This window comes from Ursus americanus, chromosome 5 (assembly GCF_024610735.1).
Source record: "Ursus americanus isolate L20-20 chromosome 5, mUrsAme1.1.p, whole genome shotgun sequence".
Classification (NCBI taxonomy): Eukaryota; Metazoa; Chordata; class Mammalia; order Carnivora; family Ursidae; genus Ursus; species Ursus americanus.
Genome location: NC_142131.1, coordinates 8,824,956 through 8,852,711, shown reverse-complemented (window position 1 = coordinate 8,852,711; position 27,756 = coordinate 8,824,956). Strand labels below are relative to the sequence as shown.

The 27,756-nt window shown below is 38.8% G+C and overlaps 1 protein-coding gene across 24 annotated transcripts in view; it reads left to right on the top strand.

Annotated features, from left to right (window-relative positions):
* The window catches only part of PAM (peptidylglycine alpha-amidating monooxygenase), a 270,852-nt gene that overhangs the window by 152,080 nt on the left and 91,016 nt on the right, over positions 1-27,756 (top strand). For all 24 annotated transcript variants that reach the window (XM_045808310.2, XM_045808312.2, XM_045808321.2 and 21 more), the window contains 4 exons: positions 2,413-2,470; positions 13,855-13,942; positions 24,831-24,916; positions 26,526-26,609. In XM_045808310.2, coding sequence (XP_045664266.2) covers positions 2,413-2,470; positions 13,855-13,942; positions 24,831-24,916; positions 26,526-26,609 — 316 coding nt within the window. The remainder of the gene's footprint in view (positions 1-2,412; positions 2,471-13,854; positions 13,943-24,830; positions 24,917-26,525; positions 26,610-27,756) is intronic.

The following is a 27,756-nucleotide window of genomic DNA, read 5'->3' as shown; positions in this document are numbered from 1 at the left end:
CAAAAACTCTAAGTCCAGATATGAAAGAACTTTGGTTTGATGTGCATTTAATTGCAACCTTTAATGGTTTCTTACTGTAAATATGGGCTTAGCTACTTTAAATTGACTTTTGTTTTTATATTTCCTGTTAAGTCATTAATTGTTCATATTGCTTTGAATGATCTGCAATACATTAGTCAGACTACCTCTGTTTCGATTCCAGCTCCCACACTTGTTAGTGTCAAAAGGTAAATCAGGTGGACATGAGTTAAAGTGGTAAAGACAGATTTTCTTCAAAAACAACCATTATAATAGTGAAGGAGGTCCAGTGTGAACCAAAGTCAACTCTGCCAAAACAAAGGAGAGAAGACCTTTGAAGTCTGGGGATGCTAAGGGAAAAGCACTGAGGGGTCTTAGGGGGATTGGTCCCTGTGACTGGGCCGTCTGGGTTTGTTCATTGGCACCTATCTAGAGGAAAAACAAGCTTCTCGTATCTATAGGACAGGAAGCAGTGATGTAAGTTAGAGCAAGGCTCCACTGGCTGAGAACCAGAGCAGAATTGTCTCATTGAATGTGAGAAGACAGTTCTGGGTTATAGAAGATTTACATCTTAAAGAGGCAGAGCAAAGATTTATAATCACCAGCTTTCTAAAGAAACTGCGCTAAGAGGGGATTCAGGAGCCTACCCTCCTATTGCCAGGTTTTGACTAGAACAAACAGAAAAGTTACTTAGCCTCTGTTTGCCTCAGTTTCCTCATATGTAAAATGGGGAGAATAACAGTATTATATCACAAAGCTGTGCTTTGAGGATTAAAGAAGTTAATACTATAGAGTGTTTAGAACAGTGTTGGCACATAGTAAGTTCTCAGTAAACGTTAGTTATTATTCTTACTATCTGTAAAGTGGAGTTCATAATAGTATCTATCTACCATGTTTGATTGTTTTAGTTATTAAATGATATAATACGTGGAGAACTAAGCCTGACACATAATAAACATTTCAGTAACTGTTGGCTTGGCAATAGTAATAGTAGCAACAGCGCCTGTAGTAGCCATGAATAGCTTCCAGTCCTGAATTCCTCATAGCTCGGGAGGGCCAAATAGAAAAGAATCTTAAACTTACTATTTTTTATGTTAGAATGGAGTTTTGTGACACTAGTAATTCCAAGATTGTAAAATTATTTATGAACAATCTTGTACATGATTATAAGATCTTTAATCCTTATTTTGCCATTATATTCTCGGGTTTTGGATACACAGTCCCCACCTCTGTCATTTACGTAGCTTAACCTCCTTGCTGTGCAGTCTTCAACATTTCCCAGCATATTTCCTTCTTAGCAAAATAAAGGTAAATCTAAATAATTATAAAGCCTTTTAAGAAACAAAACAGTTGGCTCAATTGAGAGAAAAAGTGGCATATATAAACGTAGTAATGAAGACTGAATCTTATTTTTCTAAACTTTTTTCAAAGTTTAAGATGCAGATTTGAGGTATATTTGAATTTCCACCCAACAAAGCATTTTTAAAAGTGGTATAAATTTAACTATTTTTCAGTGCTAACCAGTAGGTTTAGTGATACGCAGATGATCTCTACCCGTGTTTATGGAGTCTCTTGATTCCAGCACTGTACGGTATTAATCCATGAAGTATGAATTATTAAATGAGTTTAGTCTATACTTGTATTGGGTATATTATCGACCACGGCACATACTTCACTGCCTAGGGTCTTCCACTAGGGAAGTGGAATGCATAGATCAACAGAAGCTCATTCTTTTTAAATTGCAGTTTTTATCACTAAAAATTCTTAATGTTAATAAATTTGATGGTGGAAAAAAGTGGCCATTTAGATAAGAGACTAGTTGCTGGAAAAGAAAGGAGTCAAGTTAACTTGAGTTAATGTTGATTTCTTCAATGTTCTACATAAAAATATTGAAGTACGGGAGAACGACCGAATATTATATTTTAAGACCAACTCTTATTCATTGTACTTCTCAAATTTAATATTTGAGCAGTTGTAAAGTGATTCAGGAAATTAAATATTTAATTATGCATATAGCGAAGATGGTCAACACGAACTCCTACCACTTTAAAGTCAAGTGCATTAAAGTGTTTCACTTTTTATAGAAGCGTCTAAAATGTTGCCTTTCAACTGTGACAGTACTAGAAATATCACTCATGATAACTGCTCTTATAAATAGGATTTGAAGTCAGTTAGGAAAGAGTTCTAGAAAAATGTTTGAAGTACCTATGTTCTAGACTTGGCCCTTCCATTAACTTGGTCACACCCAGTCGGCAGGCAACTTCACCTCACTGGGCCAGTAGTTCTTTTTCAGTCATAGAGCCCATGCTTTTACTGTTTTTTTTTTTTTTTCTTCTTCTTCTTCTTTACTAGCAGCAGATTAATTCAGATTTTGTATCTTTCTCTCTCAAACAGTCTGATACATACTTCTGCATGTCCGTGCGTTTGCCAGTGGATGAGGAAGCCTTCGTGAGTAAGTATGAATTGGACGGTGTGCCGGGATGGGTGGTCAAAGGGAGGGCAGCTATTTGAAATCGGTGAAAGGTTCTCTTTGATGGTTATGAGCATATTAATCTTTTACTGTCAGTTTCTAAAATGCATTTATCATGCCTAATGCAGAAACAAACTAGAGAGAGCCACTCAGAGACGAGATTACAAACTGTATCTGGAGAGATTCATGAGTAATAGTAGTTAAGGAGTTGCATGCAGATGTCGATGGTTGCCAATACCATGCGGTCCCATTTGTATAGTATTGGCTTTCTGTCTGTGGCTGGATGCTTAATTCCACTCCACTCAACAGACTGTTTATTTACCTGCTGGTTCATGCTATAAATCGACTGTACTTAGACTCAACATCAGGGAATTTAAGATTTTACCTGTCAGACAGTAGATGGATAGAAAGGAAGCAAGGAGAGATTGAGAGAAGGAAAGAAGGGAAGGAGGGAGAGAGGGGGAAAGGAAGGAACATTGGTCCTCTTGTTTGTAATATAGACTAAGAGGACTCATAAATGGCAGGTCCTTCCCCGGCTGAGGCTTTAAATCAGATAGGAAAAGGGACAAAATGCCATCTGTTTTCATCTAGGTTGTTTTAATTGAAATATCCTATGACAGACTTTTAACTGTGTAGGGAGGAGGTGTGATTGGCAGATTATTCATGGATTTGTTCTTTTTCTCCCTCTGCTTTACTTTTCTGGTTTGAGATGTTGATTTTGGAGAGAAAGTAATGGTAATGAGAGTTGTGCTTTGGTCCCATGAAACTAATCTTCAAGTGGGCTGTCTGAAAAGGCTATTATGTGAATTATAAAATGTGTACAGTCGCCTCAGGGCCATCTGAGGATGAATTTTCATGAGGTTGTTCCCACAGGAATATACATTATAGACCTGAAAAGCTAGCCCAATGTGCATTTTTTTTCCCCACACTTTGGTGGCAATTCCAACAGAAAATACAACTTATAACAGCACTCTCAAAATGTGTTCTCATAGTTAATTCCTAAGAATGAAAGTCAGACCTAGTGTGTTGCCTGAGCGTCCTTACTTTGTATAATAATTGAATACTACCAAGACAAAAAAAGTAGAAAGGACAGTGCTCCCAGATCCTGACCTCTAAAGACAGAGAATAACTTAGATTTCTAATTGTCGTGCCTTGCATAATGCTAAATGTGATTTAGGATACAAATTCATCATTAAAATATCAACAGTAAAGCTTTCCTAAATTTCATATCCACATTTTTGGCAGCCTAGGAGAAAATAATATTTACTCACTGAAAGGCGTTTTTACATAAAGTTTTTTTTCTTTACTGATTTTATATTTTCTTTCCAAGTTCCAAGAGAGTCTTGGTTGCTCCTGTTTCACATTTGCGTAGAAGAGAAGGCCAGTCTCCATACCTGTATAAATATGATAGCCATGTTTCACAGCAGCATTACAGGTCTCACATTAATAGGTTACTGATTTGTTTCTGGATGGTGACAGTATATGATTTCAGAGCTGGTGACTCTAAGGACTATAAATATATATCCTGGAATGCGTTATTGCTTTCCTAATATAAATGTGTTTACTTTCACATAAATTAAAATTGAAAAGTACAAGTGAATATATTCAGTCAAGGAAAATATTCATAGGAAACTCATAAAGGGCTACATTAGAACTAGGGTACTAAACATTTCTGCATTTTCTTAGGCACGTCCCTTCAAAGATTAAAATATTCCCAGTTCTAAGATTCTTAAAGGAGTTTGTAAGATTAATAATTATTTTCAGTATCTTTTTCATTTTCTTTATTACCTGGAGGATTGCATGGATACTAAAGATTTTGTCACTTGTTCAAATCCTTTGATGTACTAGCCCCAGGCGATTTGTGGTTACCATTATCTTGCATAATCCAGCAACCATAGGTGTTTAGGTGTAAAGAAATTAGAACTGGAAAATTCCAAACCAAAGAGAAATACCGAACAATCATTTATATAAGGGAATAAGTAAGGGGAAGTTTGCGTGTATTGTCTCATTAATTCTTAGGACAACCCTGAAGGTAGTCCCATCGTATAGTTAGAGAAACAAAGACAAGAACATCTCTTTCTTTGATTTAATCAAATGGTGGGATGTTAGTTTATATAGAATCCTTGCTCATACAATCAGCTCATTACCACCTATTTACTAAGGGCCTACTAAGACACTAAGATTCTTCTAGAGCTAAGCATACGTAAGCCATTTTATAGAAGAGGAAACAGATGGTCAGAGAGATCAAGGAACACGTCCAAGCTTTTTACTAGCTATGTGTTCCCCTACCTGTATGCTGTCAAAATCATAACAGATTTGGATGTGAGGATAGTGAATCAAGGAAGAAATGAAAGCAGTTATGAAATGGGTACAGCAGTAGCACATCTCTGTCTTCCTCACATCAAATACAATTATTCTTTCATTCCTTTATCTTCACTCCCTGATAGGAACAGAGTTTTGCCAAAAAGACAAGTAAACCTCAAACCATCTTACAAGATGGAACCCAGTACACATGAAGACTGAAGATTTGCAGAAGGAAAAGGGTTTGGATGCATAGGTTGTATGTTGTGAAGGTGGTCATATGTAGCTTTTCCAGATTCCCAAAGTGGAAGTTTTGCTAGTGGTAACCAGGGCTTTGCCATGAATGAAAAATGTGGGTTGTCCCAAATTCTAGGTCTAAGATTAGATATGGTTGAGAATGAGGACTTCTAAAGCCTTTAATACTTTATTTCTTTTCTTAAGACATTCATCAGTGTTATACTTTCTGCTTTCATCATCTGTGCCTCTTCAGTTTTTGAATGCCAGTGGGATATGTGCAACTGGATGTGGTGGGGACTCAATATCATTTGCTTCATACATGAGTGAACACTAAACAGGTGTTTGCTTGACCATTTTTAAAGCAATATATCATATAGTGGACAATTTACCTTTTTGCCTTTAATTATACTCTTATTTGAACATAAAGGAGTAATTCTTTTTTAAGAAAAGCCACTTATTCATAAATTTGGCAGACTTAAAACATTCTGCTCTGTGCCTGTTATTGGGCAAGGCAATGGGGATGTGAGGTATGATACAAATTTAAAGAAATTATAGCCTGGCAGAATTCTAGAAGACAAGACTACAAATATTATGACATCTGAAAAGTACTTTCTCCTTTGGCTTTTCAAATTTCTAAAGAAAATCACAAAAGGCAGAGTACAATTCAGATTGCTTATTAGGACCAAAACAAACTCTCTTGATGGTGTTAAAAGCCAGAATTGCATTTGAATAGTTTATAATTTTGGCTTTCTGCTTGTGTGACTAGCTATGTAATTCATTTTAGATAAACATACTTCTTCATTTTGAGACGATACCATCACAGTTGTCATAGAATTTATATGTGCATATGCATGTCATATTTACGTATGAGCATACACAACATCTCTGATGCATTTATGTGTCTCTACTGAATTATTAAATGTGAACTAAAATTGTTGTTTGGGGAAATACCATAATGAAGATAAATATAATTTTTCTGCTTTGAACAAAATCATAGCTTTCCCTAGAGCATTGCTTTTGTTTATTGTTTTAATAAGAAATCACAGATTGGAATGGTGAAGGTATGATAAAATCTGCATTTGACCACTGAACTGTGATGCTGTCTAAAAGGTGTTTTACAGACACTCAGAGGAATTGACTCTGACAGCAGCCCACTCAGCCAAGAAATTTGACTGTCATCTTCATCCACTTGCTTTCCCTCACATGGATGACCAGTAAATAAATGTGTCTTTTCCTTAGTGAATGATGGCAGGTCCCTATCTATCAAATTGCACTATACAAATGAGATAGAAGCCATTGAATTTAGAAATAGATGAAATTAATCTAGTGATTCATTGCTCTTCATTTTCTTGGGCTTCTCTCTTGAATGTAGAACAAGGTCTACTGCAGAACAGCACAGTTAGACTTGAGTATTTCCACACATGACCTTTCCTATACAAAGCACATGTCCAGGTGCTACCGTGTTACTTCAGATAATGCAGGAACAACCTAATTTTGACCATGCTTATGGGTCATTACATAAAGTCATTACATGACTATAAAGACCAAGGTCTGGCAGGATACAGTGCTCAGATAATCACATGTTATGGCATGACAGCAGTCAACGGAAAGGTGTGGGTGTATGTGTGTGTTTGTACGTGCGTGTGAGTCTCCACCCACAGTCACTCTGTCACCTTTCTGCTTCCAGTTAATTGACTGCATATCCTTTCCTTTCTCTCTTCACCCAGGATTTTCTTCAACATGAAAAATGTAGGCTGTCTCTCCACAAGACCATCGGGTGACTTCCCACAAGCACCCGTGGAAACTTTTCTAGTTTCTGAGTGAAAGTTGCTTGGAGAGATAGCACAAATGAGAGCTACACGTATAGGTCCCTGATGAGCAGGGGAGTCCTGATTCGCTTGGTCATCATCAGGAGCAACAGAAGGAGAGGCTGTTGCTGTCCGCCTTGTGTCAGAGTATTTCTAGGATGCCCTCTATGGTTTGGTCCCCCAAATACCACATTTCCAACACAGTGACCCCTAATAACCCCCAGGGTTTTGTTTGTTTGTTTTGTTTTTTCAGGTGATGAAACAAAGGGAGAGGGAGGGGTAGGAACCACCTCGTTATGTTTTATAAAGCTGAGAGTTAGGAGTGTCTTCAGTTACATACGTCTGGAGATCACCAGAAAGTAACTGACGCGCAGACGGTGCTGTTTCACTGCAGTGATGTCAGAATGCCACCCCCCCCCAATGCTCCCAGGAAAATGGCCAATTCAGAAAGCCCAGGTTTGTGTCAGATTTGATGCGTGAATGCCCTTCATTAACCAGGGTTCCTGGCATTTCGACAGCTTTTTGGAAATAGTGGTTTCGCTCTTTCAGTAGGGCCGACGTCAGGGGCCAGCTCTAAATAGGTGAGTGTGAGCTGTTCTAGTCAGACCAAACATTCCTGTGAGAGACAGAGAGGATTTTCTTTGCATCTGGGAAGGTGGTCCATTTGGATCTGCAGAGGGGAGGAGACTATTCCAGTGGCCAACGGTATGACCGATGAAGGAGCACACTGGGCTCAAGAATGAGCCTCCTCAGCACACCCGGCCGCATGGCCGCACACGAGTTACCAGCCTGTCTGTCCTCAAGGCTCAGCTGCTTGAGGGGAAAGGACCAGACTCCTCGGGTCATTGTGAGAGTGAGGGAGCCTGGCGTGGGGCCAACCCTCGGTGAACGTCAGCTGTTCGGGATGGTTGTTAAGTGCAGAGGGCTGCCTGCCCAGAGTGCAGAGTGGTGCAGGCAGCTGTCATGTGGCAAACTTGGTGCGCCAGGAGACTGGTCAGCACTGCGCACGGCTGAAGAGGCGAGAAGGGGCAGTGGGTTTCTCTCTGCAGGAAATTAATAGGGGACTACCACGGGGATGACATCACAAATACAAGGCTTAATGAAGCTTATGCTATTTTATCTTGCACAGCCTGGCTGATAAAGTCTATTTATTGATTATGTAGTTGGCTCTGACATATACCAAACAGTTCCATTTCAAAAGGTCTATCATCCAGAAGTTTAATTCTTTTTTGTGCTTGAATTCCTGTATTTGGAGGCAAGGATTGTTTCATTTTAAATTTGTGTTCCACTTAAAGGCTTGTTCAGGGGTCTTATTTCTTGGTTAATTTGGCAACAGCAGCTTCAAGTCCTCATAAACCATGTTAAGGACTCTTTCTGAAGTGCACATCGTTGTCCAAGCTAGCGAGAATTAATGACGATTTCTCTATTAAACTTTCTGATTAAAGATGTTCAAGCAAAAGGTCTTTATTTTAGTGTAGAATTGCTTTATGGTTATGCAGGAAGCTGGCGGAAGATAACATAATATGCAAAGGCTGTGGGTTTTTAACATGCTGCTAAATGGGCTTTGCCGCTGTGGGCTTTACATGAGTCTGAACCCTCTGACCCCACTGCACGACGAAGAACATTAAGGGTGATCAGATCCTACACTTACATGACAATTCAGAGCATTATCTTCAGTTTCTGTGAGTGGATTTTGAAGTACAGTCTTCATTTTGGGGGAAACAAAGAAATGTTTACGGATCTGATATTAAGATCTGGGACCTGTCTTTTTTTTTTTTTTAATGATAACAACTCTTTTACATTCTTTTTTTTTTTTTTAATAATGATTTTTTATTATATTATGTTAGTCACCATACAGTACATCCCCGGTTTTCGATGTAAGGCTCGATGATTCATTAGTTGTGTATAACACCCAGTGCACCATGCAATATGTGCCCTCCTTACTCTTTTACATTCTTATGTCTTAAACGTGACATCTCTCTAGTCTCTCAATCTTGAATTTGGGTGAAAGCACTAGCAGTAGTAGATTACGGACACCGCACAGACGTAACCATAAGCACCGGGGGCTTAACTGATGTGCCAGCTTCAGACCTCGGCCTTAAAATGACATGAGGTGATTTTGATGGACAACCAATTTTACCCCCCAAAAAACTTTTTTTATAAATTTATTTTAAAAGAACCTTTGTTTGGGACACCTGGATCGCTCAGTCGGTTAAGCGTCTGCCTTCGGCTCAGGTCATGATCCCATGGTCCTGGGATCGAGTCCCCCATCAGGCTCCCTGCTCAGTGGAGAGTCTGCTTCTCCCTCTGCCTGCTGCTTCCCCTGCTTGTGCTCTCTCTCTCATTGAACACACAAATAAATAAATAAAATCTTAAAAAAATATAAAATACCATCTTTGAGTGTGAGGTAATGACCTTCCAACTTAAATAAATGAAAGAAAGAAAGAAAGAAAGAAAGAGAAAGAAAGAAACTTTGTTTTTACTGTTTGCCCTGTACATTTAAGAGGGCAATATAATCCAGGCTAACTAAGATGAGGTAATTAAACTCTAAGCATACTTCTGTAATATGTAGTCAGTCACTAAAAACGTTGACTGGGGTCAGAATCACCTGGGATTCACCTGTGAAACTTTTCACATGTACACTCGCCTGGAATGACCTCTCAGATTTAAATGAGATACTGAATGAGGAAGGGCTAGGACTGATCCAGTATAGACCCTGAGCATCTTTATTTTTAATAAGTGGCGTAGCATAAATCTAATGCACAGCACTGGATAAAAAGTACCATTGACAAAAGTTGTTTAATAATATGTAAAAATATCCACAGCATAGGAAATAAACCGTTTACTATGTACAATATGATTCCACTGGGAGGAAAAAAGGAAACAAAGTCAACAATACTGATCCCTAATGATATATATGGACAATAATTCTAGAATGCCTAAGTTCCGAAGATCCAAATTTGCATTTACAAGTCAGTTCTTTTTTATCTGATAGATTAATTATCCAGGGTCTGTAGTATTCCTCTAGTGCATATATTTAGCTAAAAGGGGAGTTCTCCCATATTCAGTGATAATTTAGGGTTGATTATAGGTGCATGGATATCTCCTAAATCTCTAGTTCCTACACTTGGCTACGTGGGTTCTTCGAAATCTTCCCACGTCCCACGTCTGGCAGATACATCGAAATTTGACATGCAGACCTGGATATCCACTTGGAAAGGAAACAGAGAGAGAAAGCCAAGTGCTAAATGAAATTCTATCCTAGGTCACATTCTTAGAGAATTTTATGGCCCCGATTGTAGTCTAATGTTAGCTAAAAGAAGCCATAAATTTCAAACAACCTCATGTACTTAATACAAATTTTGCTTAGAACTCCAGAAACTAGACCTAAGTATCGTGCTCAGTATGTCGCCCACATGCATCTTTCAAGTCTTTCACTTCAGATGACATTATCCTTTGAGAAGTCCTCCAACCTGTGCACTTTCAGCGCCATCACATTCCTTTAATTAATGTGCATGAGTTACTATTTCTGGAGTCTTAGCTCTTCAACAATATTTGATTCCCAGGACTGACTCACACTTACTTGCCCATAAACTTTCCCCTGATCTTATACATCAGGCAATCTGAAGCAACACCCATTGAGACTGAAGTTCCATTTCCCCTTAAGCAACTGTCATCTTATTATTGAGTTAGAAGAGTTGGTGGCACTTTTTAATCTTATCGGATATAATATTCCCCTGTGTTCTCACAAGGCTGTGCTTCTGCCTGTTTGTCGCCATCCCAAGGCTGCCTTTGTTTATTCTGCCTGTCAGTTGTTTTCATTATTATCCTCTGGCTCTCTTCCTCTTGGATTCTTTATTTCTTAGCTGTATGATGAGAGAAAAAGAAAGAAGGGGGGCGGATTTCTTTCAAGATGGGATTTGAGAGTATTTTCCCATATTCTTTTTGTGTAGTGTTGAAATCTCCAGCATAGTTGTAGTGTATCTTGTGCCCAGCAGACTTTATTCTTATTCACGAGGGGTGGGATCTTGTTTTGCAAAACCAGGAATAATAAGTAGGAACGGAGCAAACCCAGGAAATGAACCTGTCCGCCTAATCTTTTCCCAGTTGACCCCTCCCCACCACTGGCATCAGGCCCTTCAATGAAATTGTCCAAGGCTTGCTTTGTTTTATGGCACCTAATGTTGTTTTAGATTTACATTTTGAAATGACATGCCTTTTGCTGGCGGTATTCGTCATTTCAGCTTGCAATGAGTTGTGCTTTGAGCTATAATTATATAAATACTTTGATATTATACTCTTTCTTTAGGATGTGAAAAAGATGGTTATATACCACTCTATACCGGTAATTTACTTAGCATTCAAATTAGATCTTGAGATTCTGGAGGAATGCATGAGTCACTGAGAGTAAGCGATGCGAGGGAACTCTGAGGAATGTTCTTTTTCTACCTCTTAAAGATATTGATTTGTTTCTAATCATAGAAACTAAAATTAAACACTTATCTAGTAAGAGTTCAATGTGGAGCAAATAAGTGGTTCTTAAAATAGTATGTCAGAAGGAGAAAAAAAATCAGAAAATGGATAGAGAAGTTATACTTTGAATAATTTTTGCCCTTTACAAAGGCAATTAGAAGCTCCTCTTGCATAAGCAGGGGCCCAGGCAAAACATTTGGCTTTCCTTCCTAATGAAGAGCCATAGAGATTGTATGTCTTCACGATCTCTTTTTCTCCCAACAGGTCTCCTCTCTGTCCTTCCCTGAATATTTTGCTTAATATTTCATTTTATGAATTTAATGATAGCCCACTCTTTAAAAAAAAAATGTTTGCCTGGTTTCACAGCACTACACACACTGCATTAATATTAAAAAAAAAAACACAAAAAAACAAAAACAACTGCTGGGGTCTCCTACACGGATCCTGCCAGCTCAGGGCTTTCCCTAAGACTGTGTCCTGAGCCTTTTCTGTCCACCCTCATGACTTCACGGTTCACTTTTTGAGTGATTCCCAAATATGTAATTCTCTGACTCTTTCTTAAACAGGAGTCACAGAATCCCACTCTTCTGCTGGGTATTTCCACCTGGGTTTTAAGTGTTGCTTTGCACCCAACAGTTTAATTCTTGATAAAATGCACTTGACCATGTTGGCTTATTATCAAAATTCCCAGAATGATTCAAACTTAGGAAGTCTACTAATATAACCCACCCATAGCAAATGAACTTAAGGGGAATGGGAACCATCCGGTCATCTACACAGGTTCTGAAAAAGCAGAGGAGTCACCCTGTTATTTGACAAACGCCTCATGGACCGGCAGAGGGATACTGAAAAAGAGAGAGAGAGAGTAGGAGGTGGATACAGTCAGATCAAGAAGTTGGATGTCCATAGAGTGATGTAAGCCATTTGATAAAAACAAAGATAAGATAGCAAACTGCATCACATACCAAAATAAATTTAAAGTGAATAAAAAACAAAGGCCTGGCACTCCCACCTTAGAGCTTTTTCAAAGTTAATTCTGCCAGGGGTGATACTGTGGGAGGGCTCTGGAAGGGAGGAAGGAAATTCTACACTTACCTTGAGAGAGTCTGTGGAGATGGAATCCCCCTTATTCCTTCCGTTTCTCTTGGTAACAAATTTAGGCTTATTAACAGTAGGATTTTCTATGATTTGTGATCTGTGGTAAGTTCCACTTGATTCTTTCCTTCCAAAGTATCTACTTCAACCTCATAGGCTAACTGTATTCTTTGATGCTAGAAAACAAAGCCTCAAGTTATAGCAAGTCCATTTTCCAGCCATTCTCTCTTTGTTACTTTCTTAAATGGTGACCTGAATATCTCGTGATGGGATTTTTAGGCTTTAAATTCTTATTGCCATTGCAGTAAGTGAAGGGCGTTTTATTTCCCCTGGAAGTTGTGAGTCAAAATGGCTCATAGTAGGTGTCCTGTGTTTTCTAACCAACCACGCTTGCAAGTCATGGCACTATAGTTCGACGTAGAACATCTTTTATTTTATAAATACTCATGTACTCAGATACACATTTTAGCAGTAAATGATGTTTTATTAGTTTCATCAGTGAAAAAGAGCTAGAAGATGCAGTTTTGCACATACCCAAAACTTAAGATCATTTTAAGCTATTTAGCATTTTTCTACGTAAGGGGGACTGGAAACTGGCCTGGCAGTGCAGTATTCCGAATGCGGACAAAAGTAGGTGAGCCACACCCGAACCAGGAAAGGGAGCTCGTGCTGAGTATTGACCGTGCATGCTAGTCTAATTTATCTCTAGTTTTTGCTTTGTTTTTTCTCTTAGCTCATTTTTGTTTCTTTTAATGTCTTTCAACCACTGTTATTAGGGGAGAAAAAGAAATGACATTGGGTCAGTTCCAGTGTCCCTTTAACAAGCGTACAGTGTTCATCCAGGACAGTGATTTTCTTTCTTTGGTACTTTTGTAAAGATACATTTTCTAAAAAAGGATACATTTTCCAGTTTTATTTTCTAGTAAATTGTTTCTTCATATCACATGCCAGTGACTGCTGTTATTTTGAGATGGTAATAAATTTGTGTTATGAATCCTTTTGCTCATGTTCTGACCACTCACTGTGGTTTCTGTTGTGTGGTGTTGTGCGGTGTTTTATGCTACTCAGCACTCTGCTGAAATCTGGGAGGGAATATATTGTGAACTCATAGCCCGGAGCTTTCATTTTGTACCTGCATACTGCTCTCAGCACTTTAAAAGGGGTCTTCCATTAAAACAGTGTGTGGGGGCATATGTGTAGTTTCAGCCTATTAATTATTACTTTCTCTTTTTGTCATATAATAGTTCACTCTCCTACTAAATGAAGTTGTCAAATCATGCTCATCTTAAGGAATGAGAAAGATAATTTATACCATCAGAGCCTTCTATCCTAAGAGCAAGAAAACAGCTTTGTTATACAGCTATTAGGACTGTTGAATGATGCGGTCTCTTGTGACAGTTTGTGCACAGAAGTGTAAGTTGTAGTCACAGTCGTGTCCTTTTCTCTTAACAGTTGACTTCAAACCTCGTGCCAGCATGGATACTGTTCATCACATGTTACTTTTTGGATGCAATATGCCTTCCTCCACTGGAAGTTACTGGTAAGGGATAATGGGCTCACGGTCAAACGAGGTGTAGAAAATGTATGTTTTTTGTAAGTACAAATTGCATCTGTGCAAGTATTTTGCAGCTGATTAGTAAACAGGTAGAGTATTTACTTTTCAGGAAAGGACATGGTTCTTTTGCTTCACGTGGTTATCATGGTCTGATTATCACAGTTATTTAGTGTGCTATGGAGCACATCCATCAGTCTTTGACACGGACTTAATAAATTTACGTCTGTTGTCATAGATAGTGTATCAAGGTACAGACAGCTTATAAAAAAAGACTGACAATTTAGATAATGGATGCTCTGATGTTTACTTTTTTAAGATCATGCTTCAACCCAAAGAGCACCAAGGCTCTGTTCATTGAGCACTCTTTTATCCCAGACACCGTGCTAGGTGATCTGTATACGCCATTTCTTTTTTTCCTAAAATTTTTGCAGAGCAATTAATATTGTCCCTACTTAACAAACAAGGAGCCTGAGCCTCAGAGAATCAGTATCATATTAAAGGTAACTCAGCTGGTAGGTGTCAGACCAGGATAGAACCCTGGGTTGTCTGGTCCCAAATCCAAAGTTATTTCCATTTCACCACACTGCCTTCCCATTGACTCAAGCAACTGTTGCAGTTTTAGAATTTATTTTAATCACTGTGATGAGTCTTAATATCTTTGCTATGGTCAGTAAACATCTATTAAATGCCTGTTATATGCCAGACTGATAGCAGATGCTGTGGAAGGTTCTAGAATAGATAGATATGTTTTTTATCCCTAGAAGCTTACAGCATATGGCTTGAGATCTGTCCTTTCATTTTGTTCTTTGGTGTTCATGAAGATTGGTGAGCTTTGAAAATAGCCATGCATTTTAAGTCTCCTATTTATAAAAATAGTTAGAATCGTTGTTAGGTATTGAGCACTCCAGAATGACTAGTGTGTCTTGCTTTGCATTGAAGAAGGGTCTGTTTTGTGCTCCTGTCCCTGGATAATCACGTACACTGATAGCCTTTCTGTGCACATCCTCATATTTGTCAGGCTGATGCAAGGCACACAGCAACTGCATTCCGGTCGTTTTTATAACAAACAATCGTAATATATATTTGGAACTGTTAAAAGCACAGGGCAATTAGTGGAAATCTCCAGGGACCAAGTACCATCAAAGCATTTGTTAATAGGCTTAAGTTATTTGATGAAAGGGTTGTATCACATAGGAATCCAGCTCACATGACTGGGTTTATGTAAAAGTGGGGCCAGCAAATCAAATTAATACACTTTGCTATCAACATTCCAGTTTTTGCTCTTCAGTATATTTTTGTAAATAAGATTCTGGAATTAAAAGATTATTCTGTGACAGCTTCTTCTGAATCTTATTCACCAAATCACATCCTTTGGCTTTATGTTTTAGAAATATTTCTTCTGAAATTAGCAATATTTACCTTTGGATTAGAATTCGTGAAAACGCTGGAAGGGATGTTAGCTTTTAAAACCTGCTTTACCTTTACCTTGGTTAAAGAGAATGAGTGAAAAAATAAAACGTCACTAAATGTTATTATGGTTTTAATTAAGAAAAGATCTTATTATAAAATGAACTAAGCCTAGTTCATTGTTCTCATATCAAGGGAACATCAGAGCAAACATTATTTTGGTCCTGTAAAAATATTTATTAATATTCTTAAATATACTGTTTGGAAATTAAAGCTAATAAAATATATTTTCCATAAGACTTCCAAGTGGGGGAAAGAGAATTCAAAGAAAATGTAAATGAAAGTGAAAATAGCAATTTTGCATAAAGTAATTGCTACACGTATTATTTTGCTAACACTATGACTTAAAAGGCAGCATAGTAGAGTGAAGGCGTACTGAACTAACCGGCTGGATTCCCTGGGCAAATTACTTATTTCATGTGAACTGCCCTCAGTTTCTTCATTTTAGCAAGGGACTACCACTAGATCATTTGTAGAACTCCTCTATGCTCTAAAATTCCATAAGTCTGTGAATATAAATTGCATGCCGATGCTGAGTCAGATTGGGAAGTCATCATCATAAGATCCGTGCACTGGTCAACTCACCTCAAGCAGGCAGCCCCCTGCATTTTGCCATTCCTTTGCATCCCTGAGTAATTAGAGCTCTGAATGGCATTGTCCGTAGGTCATTTTAAATGGATTTCTAAAATCTGCCTTGCAGCATGTATTCCCAGCTACTCTAGAGGTTCGTTATGATTGACTTTATAACCCTACAAGGACAGTAATTGATGGTGTTATTTATCATCTTTTAGCCAATCCCAAAGTGTTCACCTAACATTTAAAAGCAGGATCTTTTCAATATATACATGTAGTATCTGTTCAATATGTAAGCTAAGAGGTATGCATTCAGTGAAACTGTCCTGGTGACTCCGACTTCCACGGTCCAGTCTTACTCTCCATTTAAGAATGATATAGGCTTGGGGCGCCTGGGTGGCACAGCGGTTAAGCGTCTGCCTTCGGCTCAGGGCGTGATCCCGGTGTTCTGGGATCGAGTCCCACATCGGGCTCCTCTGCTATGAGCCTGCTTCTTCCTCTCCCACTCCCCCTGCTTGTTCCCTCTCTCGCTGGCTGTCTCTATCTCTGTCAAATAAATAAATAAAATCTTTAAAAAAAAAAAAAAGAATGATATAGGCTTTTTATCCCCCAATATTTGGCAAGCCCAATGCTTCTTTAAAGCATTGGAGCTCACAGGATATTTCATGGACTAAAGTTTGCAGTTGCTTCACAAAAACATCTTTTACTCCTTGCCCCCAAAGCCACACAGGCTCAGCCATGGAAACAGTCAGCGGATGTTTTCCAACTGCTTGGCCTCTTATCCTCCCACCTGAATTACAATACTAATAACAAAAATCTATCAGTGTCAAAGCCTTGCATTATTTTTCTAAAATGGTTGAGTCATGAAATTTATCACACTCATTTTACAGTTGCAAATCTATTCCTCAACTGCTCCAAGATCTAGACAGTAGTTAAATTAAGATTCCCAAACTTTCACATATATTTTTGGATATGATACCTATAATGTTTTTTGATGCTTATGAATATCAAGAACTCGTTCACACTCTGGGGAAATCTTTATGGGGATACAAAGCTGTTTTAGGCAAAGAAGAAAAAGCTAATAGGATATTTTAACACCCAAATGTCAAGCTTTGATTTCCTTTTCTTTTCCTGTTTGTTAGCTAGGATTACCCCCCTGTCTTCACTTGAGAGTTCTAGTTTCATTGGCAGCAGATTGGCAAATAGGTATGTGTCTCTAATAAAGTAAACATTTTCCCCATGAAATTATGAAGATGTAATTCATCCCCTGTCTTCAGGCAGCACTTTTAATATGAAAGCAAAGAGCTCTTCTGATGATGTTTCACTGTTGTGCTGCCCTCCTTTGCTCTTTGTAATTGCCTCTTTCCACTGTTCATTAAAATATATTTACAGTTATATTAAGTTTACATGAAAATAGTAGACACAGCATGAAGCAGTTTTCATTATGTAGTCATTTTAATTTTAAAGTTTTTTTCCCCTACACATATTCCAGTCTTTTGTGTCTCATTCCAAATTAGCAGCTCACACTGGTAATGTGTCTAGTTAATTATATGCATGTGCATTTAAATTGCATACATTGATGTGAACCTTTTAATATACTGTGGGGTGGTCCCTTTATAGTTAGAGTGGGCCTGGTGCTCAATTCCAAATTAACATACCTCTCGAGGATGCAAATAAGGACCAGCTGATGGAAAAGCAGCAGCTCTACTGGCCCATGTAAGGAAGGCAGCAGTACCTGTCAGATGTATCCCCTCAAACCTTCTTTCCCAGGCCTTTAAAGAAGGAGACAATTCACTGTATCGGGGGACCCACAGAAAGTAATAGCACCAAGAACGGAGCAAGCATTGCTTGCTTTGTTGGATTCCACTGGTGCTTGCAGACTTGATTCAAAGCAGAGTAGTTCTAAGTTCCTCGGATTTCTGGGCTGAATATGAGCCATAAGGGAGTAGATGCTTTGGGGGGCTTTTCTATGGTCAGTAAGGAAATGAGGTGCTGAACACTGGGTAATTTAGACGTAAAGCACCTACTATAGCTCTTCACTAAAAAATGGTAGCTTTTAGGAGATCTTAGGAATTGACATAATGCATTTGTTTATTCCTGTGAACACCTTTATTTTTATTCTAACAATCAGGTTTTTTTAAAAAAAAATAACGCATGGTTGGCAATGGAAAGTATTTCAGGCTTTGAAAAGCACGATGTTTTGTTCATACAAGTTGTTTGACATTTGGGATAATTTGGGAGCACCGCCTTTTGTGATGTGAGTTTGTACAGACCTGTGCGCTTTTATCTGCTGAACACAGGACCTAGGGTTTAAAGCAATTTATGACTGCCAACTGCAAGATTATGTGGTCACAGTATTGGGTGATTAAAGGGAACGGGCTTCTTCTATACCCTGCCTTGTACTTAGGTGTCATCTTCCATGCATAACTGAAATTATTATGTTTAGTCTTAGCAATTAATATGTGATCGAAAACTATTTCTAATGATGCTTGTGACCAACTCCTTTTTACAAATCAAAGATGGCTTCTACAGGTTGTTTGATTGTTTTCGAAAAGAAGAATCCCAGCTGGTTCAACGAGGCTATTTCCAGCTGTTCTGACTTGGAACCCTTCTCAGGCTAAAGCAGTAGTGCTTTACCACCCTCTGAAGCTTTAGCTTAAATCCCTTTCAACTGCTTCTAGTTATTACCCACCTGCTGGGTCTTTTTAAATGCCGCCGTCTCCACAGGGTTACAGATGCTGATGAGCTGAAAGAGAAGAGTAGCTAAAACATATATATATATATATATAGCAGCCAGTACGTGAGACACCCTGCTTGGTTACTCATTTAAATGACTGTCTTTTTAGGGTGATATTACGTCTACAGCTTAGTTGCCTCCCTCATGATGATAGTGGTCCTTTGGCTGAGAATGGTATTTGCATATGCTGCCTTTCTGCACCCTCTCCGTAGCCTAGCTGCCTGTCATCTGTATCTTGCGCAATCCCCTCTCTGTGTCTTCTGCCACAATGAAACTTCTGGAGTTAAACATACATAACATCCTTGTCGGTATAAATAAAAATAACACAGTCTCCAAAACCTGTGCTATACCTTGTTCTAAGCACTGTAAAATGTGCCTTTGATGGTAGTCGCAAATTTTAGATACAAATCGCTACTAGGCTAAAATTGATTGTATCCGTTTTCTTTTCCTAGTTTAATATTGTAATCATTTCATATGATAGTGCGTATCAGGGTAGTATGAGGGATCTTTGTTTATATAAGACACGCTTGGTACTTATTTTTACTTGTGGTTACCAGTGATAATAATCCTTGGCTAATTTTTTAAAAAACTTTATTTCGGAGGGAGAGAACAAGTGTGGGGGGGGGCAGAGAGAGGAAGAAGCAGACTCCCCGCTGAGCAGGGAGCCCCACATGGGACTCAGGGCCCGCTCCCAGGTCCCCAGGATCAGGACCTGAGCCAGCCGAAGGCAGACGCTTAACTGACAGAGCCATACGGGTGCCCCTTCCTTGGCTAATTTATAGAAACCTGGATTAGAAGTGTTGATAGGAGTTCCCTAGCAACTGACTACTTCCTAGTAGACTAGTGTCATCTTTAATAATGTACAATGGCATGATTGTAACCATTTTGACAATTTCAACAGAAACAAACATTAGTGGTTCTTTCCTCACAGACTAGTATTTATGTTAAACAGAAGAGCAATATTATAGCATAGAGGTATAACATTTAGCATAGAGCCAGTTGTAATAAACGTTGGTCAGATTATTTAACCTGTGTTGGTCGGTTTCATCTGTAAAATGGGACTACTAATCCCACCTTACTGGGCCGTCATGAAGAATAAGTAAAGGGATGTAAATAATGGTGCAGTGCCTGGCACGTAAATGTACTTAATAAATGGTAGTTGTTATCCTTATTTGTTTAATTAATAAAATATTTAACCATCTACCATGTGCCAAGCACTTTGTTAGGCACTGAAAATTTGGTGTGAACAAAACAGACACACCCTCTTTCTTATAGGCTTTATGGCTTCTTTAATCTCACTAGGAAGGTGGGGTGTGGATATTGGGCTGTTTATCAGGCTGGTGCCTTTTAATCACCACTCTTATTTAGCTTTCCCATTTAATATCCTTCTAATAACTATGTTAATAGTAATACCTATTGCATACCCATTGCATTGATATTCACATAAGATTTGTCTGAATTGGGATGTGTGTTCTGTGGGTTTATAGAGCAGTTAATGAAATTTGAATACCTGACCCATTCCAGGTGCAGTTTTGAATTATAAAGATATCGCATATATGCCATTGATTATATATTGTGTTTCTTAAAGAAACGTTCTAATATTGGATTAGTTTTCCTGTGTCCCTGATACTTAATTTATTAAAATTGGAATTTAAGGCTACATGGACCTAACTTGAAGGCATGACAATTTTACTTAAAAAAAAAATTTTTTTTAAGGATGCCTGGGTAGCTCAGTCGGTTAAGTGTCTGCCTTCAGCTCAGGTCATGATCCCAGGCTCCTGGGATCATCCCGCACTGGGGCTCCCTTCTCAGCGGGGAACCTGCTTCTCCCTCTGCCTGCCACTCACTCCCCCTGCTTGTGCTCGCTCGCACATGCTCTCGCTCTCTCTCTCTCTGACGAATGAATAAATAAAATCTTAAAAAAAAATTTTTTTAGAAAAAAAAGAAATGAGTTGTCAGTTCTGATCTTCCCTGAGTAACCTTGGATTTTAAGTAGCCTTTAAACTGATACAACTAGAGAGTACTTTAACAGTCAATCATGCTTTATTTGGATAATTCAAAATGACAGGTTAGCATTTTTCAGTGCTTGGCATAGTCTGAAAATATTCATGCCATCTGAATGGTTTCCCTATGGATTAGAGGTGAAAAGGTTCAAAGCAAAGGTCCAGGAATCCAGAATAGTTTTCTTTTCAAAAGTTAATTGTCATAATTTTTACTATAAATACTAAGAAATCACAAGGGAGCTATGTGAATCTTTTCACAATTAATTGGCTTAATCTGGAGGAGCCTTAAGGAGAAGCTGCTAGAATTGTAAGCCTAAGAACCCTAGTTGATGAGGCCTGAAATTACAAAAGCCATTGATCAAGGGTTACGTTGCTTCCTAGCCTGAAGACTTTTCTTATTAATAAGAATAGTAAAAAAAAATCCTCTCTATTTTTATAGTACTCTTTGCAAAGCCAAAATACCATCTTTATCACTTTGGTCTTTTTTTTTTTTTTTTATAGTAATCTCTACAGTCAACGCAGGCTTCAGCCTACAACCCCGAGATCAAGAGTTGACCGACTGAGCCAGCCAGGCACCCCTCCCGTGGTCCTTTTATGTGGAGAAAATATGTTATTTTTCATTTAACAGGGAACATAGAAATCTGAAAATGAAACGGTGCAGGGATTTTATTCAAATGCTCTTTGCCACTCTGTTGTATTTTCCCATTGTATTATCTATTCTAGAACCCGTTTCTCTTGGCCTCTTATTTTTCTCTTCTCCTCGTCCTCTCCCATATTAAGTTTTAGGATTAGTTTCAATATCCCAGTGCCTTCCAGTGAGTCATTCTTTACTCAGTCTTGAGTTTAATAAATTTCTTAAAAATTATAAAACAGGATTTGAAAAGTCAAGGTTTGCTTTTGGAGCTGTTCTTTTGCCAGAGCTGATGAGAAAATAAAATGCAAAATGATTGTCTCTTTGCAAATAAGTAAGAACAATTACCTAGAATTTGATTTTAGAATTGTATACACACATTGCAACTTAGGTCAGATATTATAGAAGTGTAGTCACCGAAGCTTATCTTCATAGAACATCATTTTCTGCCCATAAATCAATCTCCTGAATTGAGATAGAAGGGAGTGTGACATGCAGAGCTTTGAATCATGGCTTGTATATGTGACCTTTGGAAGTTAAACTCTCTGAGCTTATTCAGCTGTAAAGCATAACCTATTTGCAATGTTTTTGTGAAAGCTGATTTCTACAAAATACCAGGCAAGTAATAATTCAGATTTATCGTGATTTAAATATTTTAGTTAAAACTTCCTGAGGAAATTAAAAAAAAACTTTTTTATTATACTTGACGGTATTATAACATTTAGGCCAATTCAAATCTTTGTTCGTATATGAAAAGTTAAAAACTTACTTGGAAGTTAACTTCACCAAACATTTCTTGAATATTTACTAAATACCAGGCAGGATTGCAGGTGCTGGGAGTTTATATTAAACCACAAAGTATGCACAGTCCGGTTGGAGAGGAGATAAGTAAGCTGATACTTAAGATGGATGCTGTGGGGGCGCCTGGGTGGCTCAGTCGTTAAGCATCTTCCTTCGGCTCAGGGAGTGATCCTGGGGTCCTGGAATCGAGCCCCGCATTGGGCTCCCTGCTCTGCGGGAAGCCTGCTTCTCCCTCTCCCACTCCCCCTGCTTGTGTTCCATCTCTCGCTGTGTCTTTCTCTGTCAAAATCTTAAAAAAAAAAAAAAAAGATGGGTGCTATGGTTAGCGAGTGGAAGTTGGCCTGGAGGAGGATCAGAGAAAGCTTCCCTCGGGAGGAAGTCTGAAGGGAGTCTTGAAGGAGAAAGTTAAGTATAGGTTTGTCAGGCAGAGATTTGGGGAAGGGGTTTTCCAGGCAAAGGGAATAGTACAAGAGAAAGACTTTAAAAACTGGCAGAAACTTGGCATGACTAAAACGGGACTTTTTTTCCTGAGATATAAAAGGTCCCAGATAATGAAAAGCCGTATGTGTTATGCTACAATGTTTGGATTTTATTTTCATGTTATTTTTGGGAAGCATTGCAAAGATTTTGTGCCAGCAAATGACCTAATCAAGTTTGTAGCTTAGAAAAACTTACTAAAGCAGTTTTCTCTGTTATATTTCATTCTGGTTCCTTCTAGTCATACGCGGAATTGACTTCCCTATCAGAGGAAACAATTATCTTGTTTAACCTAAGACTGTCATCACACTGAGCGAGGCACTTTTGTATATTTATGGTCTTTGGGGAAGGCTATGAAAACTGCCACCCAGATCTTTAAAGTTTAGTAGCTCACAGTAGTGAGATACAAAGTTCATCACATCTGACAATCTCATTTCTTAAACTCCAATAACATGAGGCCCAGGGGGAAAACTGCTTTTGGGCACCGTCCAATACCCTAAGCCTTGTGGCACAGTGGGCACGAGGGTGTAACAGATATTTGTTCCAACACACACGTCTCACATGATAATGATCCTTTGTTGTAAGTATATTGTTCTTGACAGTGAACACGAAGAAACCACTGGCTGATGTGTTTTACGTTGCACATTACCCCATTTCTTTCTACATCCTGATGAATAGAAACAAAAGCGTTTGCTAAATAGAACCTTATGGGGACCTCCTGGTTCCCGGTGCCTCACTCCTTCATTCAGATGGTTAAGAGGTGTCTGTCCTTACTGTCTATTCTCCCACCCATTTCTGGCCATAAGCAGGAAACATGGTAGGAGTCCCTGACTCTGAGTTTGATTTTCTTACCTGTGTCCAGTTTCTAGCCTCAGTTCCTAACCTGTTTAGAAAGCTACCACGGGCTGCCTTCATTTTTCTCCCAGGCCATGACAGTGACCATTTTCTCCTGTGTGATCCAGCCTCCTGGCCAAGAAGCTGTATTTGTCCCCGTCCTTGATAGCCCTCGAGCCTTTCGAGTCTAAACCCTTGACTTGGACCTTGCTTGGTGCCAATTTCCCAAAACACAGATCTAGAAAGGCAACATAAAAACATCACCGAGTGGTGTTTTGAACAAATCCAATTCTAGAACAGAACAAACTAAGAGATACAGTGTCATGGAAAAAAAATATGTGTTGTTTGGACTCAGGAAGCTTACCATTTATGAATTTGGATCAACCAGTGTGGCTTCTTGGAGGGTCAGTGTGGCGGGAGCCGTATGCACATGGCCACCACAGCCCAAGCGGGAAGGCTTGCACGCTGGCCTGTGAGGGTTTACAGACATGCCCACGATCCACAGCGGCTGATGGGAGGTTCTGGGATTCGACTCCAGATGCGTCTTTCTGCCTACACTCCTTTCACTGCACAACACTGCTTCTCAATAATGAATCTCTAGATGGAGTGAATGTTGTGTTAAAGAATGCATTACCCTGGTATAGTGCTTTGAGGTTTGTAAAGTGCTTTCACTTCTATCTCATTTGATTTACAGAATAACTGTGAGGTAACTATAACTAACTCTGTTTTACAAGAGAGAAAACTGAGGCTCGGTAGATTAAGTGACTTGCCCAATATGAAACAATTTATAAATGGCACAGCTGGTACTCATATACTCAAAGTCGTGTATGTAACACCAAGAACCCCGTGAGTGGGATACACTTGTATTGCTCCCCCTGCTGAAGGTAGGTACTGTGCACTACTGTGTGTTGATGGGCCAGAGATTGATCGATGATGCTGATCCCCAAGGGGAAACGTGGGTGACATTTCTTTCAGTCCACTTCCAAATGAACACTGTGTTAGCTCTGGTTTCGCTGTGCTCCGTGCTGCTTACCTTCTTACCTGATTTACACAGAGTACCTTCCCCATAGGAACATATCAAATTATAAATCGTCTGTCTGCCTCACAGGATTGTCTCACATCGGGCAACACACAGACACATCTCCCTTTGTATTTACTTTTTTCACATATAAAATTATTCTTTGCTCTGGTCTTTGTTAGGGTCTTAAAGCTGGTATGACTGCAGTCATGGTATTTTATGTGTTTTATTTGTTTTCAAATACCTTCCCCTATCCTCTCCTCCCCGTGGTGAACGATTTGTGTGTTTTGCTACTTGAATCTTCACTTATGGCTTTTTTTTTTTCCCTTCAGGTTTTGTGATGAAGGGACCTGTACAGATAAAGCTAATATTCTCTATGCCTGGGCAAGAAATGCTCCTCCTACCAGACTCCCCAAAGGTATACCTGAGGCTTCTTGCATAGTCTTCTCTAAAGGTGTTTAATTTCTGACCCCAAAGTACTTTTTATCATATGTCCTTTCCACAGTTGTCAACAGTGTTTCATTTTGCAATTTCACACTAAAGATTACCTGTATTACCTGCTTTGTACTGAAAAGGTTTCATTTAGGTAGTTACTCTTTCTCTTCCTCTCTTTGGTAAGTAACTTGCCCACACAACAGTTTCGATAGAGTTAGAAAATACCCGAGTATACCTCAGGCCACCTTTTCCCACGACACATTGGTTCTTGGGCACAGGAGCATTTCATGAGCCAAGAGAGCTAGGAATTAAATAACTTGCAGTTTCAGTAAACAGATTTTTTTTTTTTTTAAGATTTTATTTATTTATTCGACAGAGATAGAGACAGCCAGCGAGAGAGGGAACACAAGCAGGGGGAGTGGGAGAAGAAGAAGCAGGCTCATAGCAGAAGAGCCTGACGTGGGGCTCGATCCCATAACGCCGGGATCACGCCCTGAGCCGAAGGCATACGCCTAACCGCTGTGCCACCCAGGCGCCCCCAGATTTTTTTTTTTAATAGTCTTGGAACCTGGCTATTTCATGTAATGCCAAACTTCAGCTGGCTTCCTGACTCCACTCTAAACTGTTCATAACTTCCAATGTGTGAATGAATTACCAGGCTTTCTTTTATTACCTTGGTGTTTCTGAATATCAAAGGACTGTGTGGTTCTGTAGAAGAATAGGTCTGCCATGGTTCAGGGATGGTGTCTCGGATACACGGGCTCCTCTCCTGCGTCCCTGACTTTGCCAGCTCTAACTGATGTCTGTTTTGCTTTGCTTCAAATGAGCTCCTGAATCCTCTTAATAGTTTACCAGGCAGCTGCTACCAAACAAGTTTGGAAACTAATGGGGAGTGGGGGGAGGCTGTTACAGATTTGTTGACATTTCTAACATCCATTAGTTGAGCAGGTAGAAAAAAAATTTTCTCTGCCTATAAATATTTTCTCTGTAGATTTTTTTTAAAGCTTCCTAGCAAACCCTATTAATAGTACAACTATTAGGAACCCTTCAGATTCCGAGAACCTATTGACACACTGGACTTTGTAATCTCACTGATAACTGATTTCCTCAATAACGTTTTCGCCAATACCTGTTTTCATATGGGAATGAAAGCATTTCCCCTGAGACGCTCCTAAGAAGTCTGTTTTCTATATTCAATTATTTCAATTAGAAAATAAAAATCAACGTGAATATATTCAAAACAAAATGAAAGTATGGGTTTCTGTATGTCTGTTATATAATCGACAAGGGCAGGATTTTGTTTTGTTCTATTTCTTTCAGAATGAGTGCATTCTCCTCTTACAGTGTATGTGATCACTCCGGTTCTGAAATGGGAAGTAAGAATAGAATTCTGTCAGAGCTTTGAGAAGGAATGATAGATTATATTAGAAATGTTCGGTGAATTCCTAGTTCATTTTCTTTTTCATACAACATAATTTCATATGTTATATGCTATTTTATTTCCCTTTGGATTTTATAGATCAGCAGCCTGAGATTAGTTCCTTTTTAGCCTTTGATTTCTAAAATAGTAATTTGTCTTTATAAATCTTTAGGTGTTGGTTTCAGAGTCGGAGGAGAGACCGGAAGTAAATACTTTGTACTACAAGTGCACTATGGGGACATTAGTGCTTTCAGAGGTAAGTTTTGAAATGTTGGAACTAAGCACAACTTTAAATACTATAAATATGTAAAATATATACAAAAATGTAAAATGTACATACTAACTATTGACCACACTTTCTGCCCACTGGGAAACAACTGCTTTTGTTTCCTGTAATTTGAGACTATTGAAGAAATTACTTTTATTTCAAAAACTGTATTCTCTTATACATCCTACTGTGCGTCTTTCTCTTATGCTGACTTCAGGGTTCTTTTGCTTTCCAATGTATTGTTTTATCTAACCTCTCCTATTAGGGGGTTCCTTCCAAGGAGTATTGTCAGAAGAATAGGGATTTAGCAATTCATTTCCATTGTTATAGGCAAGCCACTGGAAGAGTCAACATGTTTTGCAGTACCAGGAAAGTTCTCCAGTACTCGGTTCATGTCAGTGCTTTATCTGTGATTTATATTGGCCACTTCGTGAACTCATCCATCGTCCACTGCACTGATGCCCAGACCCCGTCTTCTCCTTTGACACCTGCTAAACATCCCCCTGGACAACTCATTGGTCTACCCATGATTACGATGCATTTCATTTTTTCTTTATTGAAGTATAATTGACATACAATATCCTATTCATTTCAGGTGTATATCATAGTGATTCAGTATTTTTATACATTATGAAATGATCCCCATGATAAGTCTAGTTACCATCTGTCAGCATACAAAGTTATTAAATATTATTGACTATATTCCCTATGCTGTACATTAATCCCCATGACTTTATTTTATAACTGGAAGCTTATACTATGTACTCCATTTAAATCCTCCTTTTCTTATTATAGAATCATTACATGAGGAAAGGGCCCTGTTCCCAAGGCAACCGAGACTGGTACTTGTTCCTTCTGCTGCATTTAGTCAAACTCCAACTGCCTTCCAGGTTCACACTTCAGTGTTCACGGGAGTGTAAATATTAAACAATCTTCTCCTTGGCTTATCAGCTTTTCCACTATGTCTTGCTGACTTACACATATCGCCCCGAGTTCTATAATTTAACATTATATTTCTGCTAACTAACCTCATACATTTTCCTCTCTAGACACATTAGCTTCCTATCTGGCAACTACGTCGTGAAGTACATGTCCATCTCTGTCTATGGAGTGTCCTCTGGGGCCTTTGCTGAGA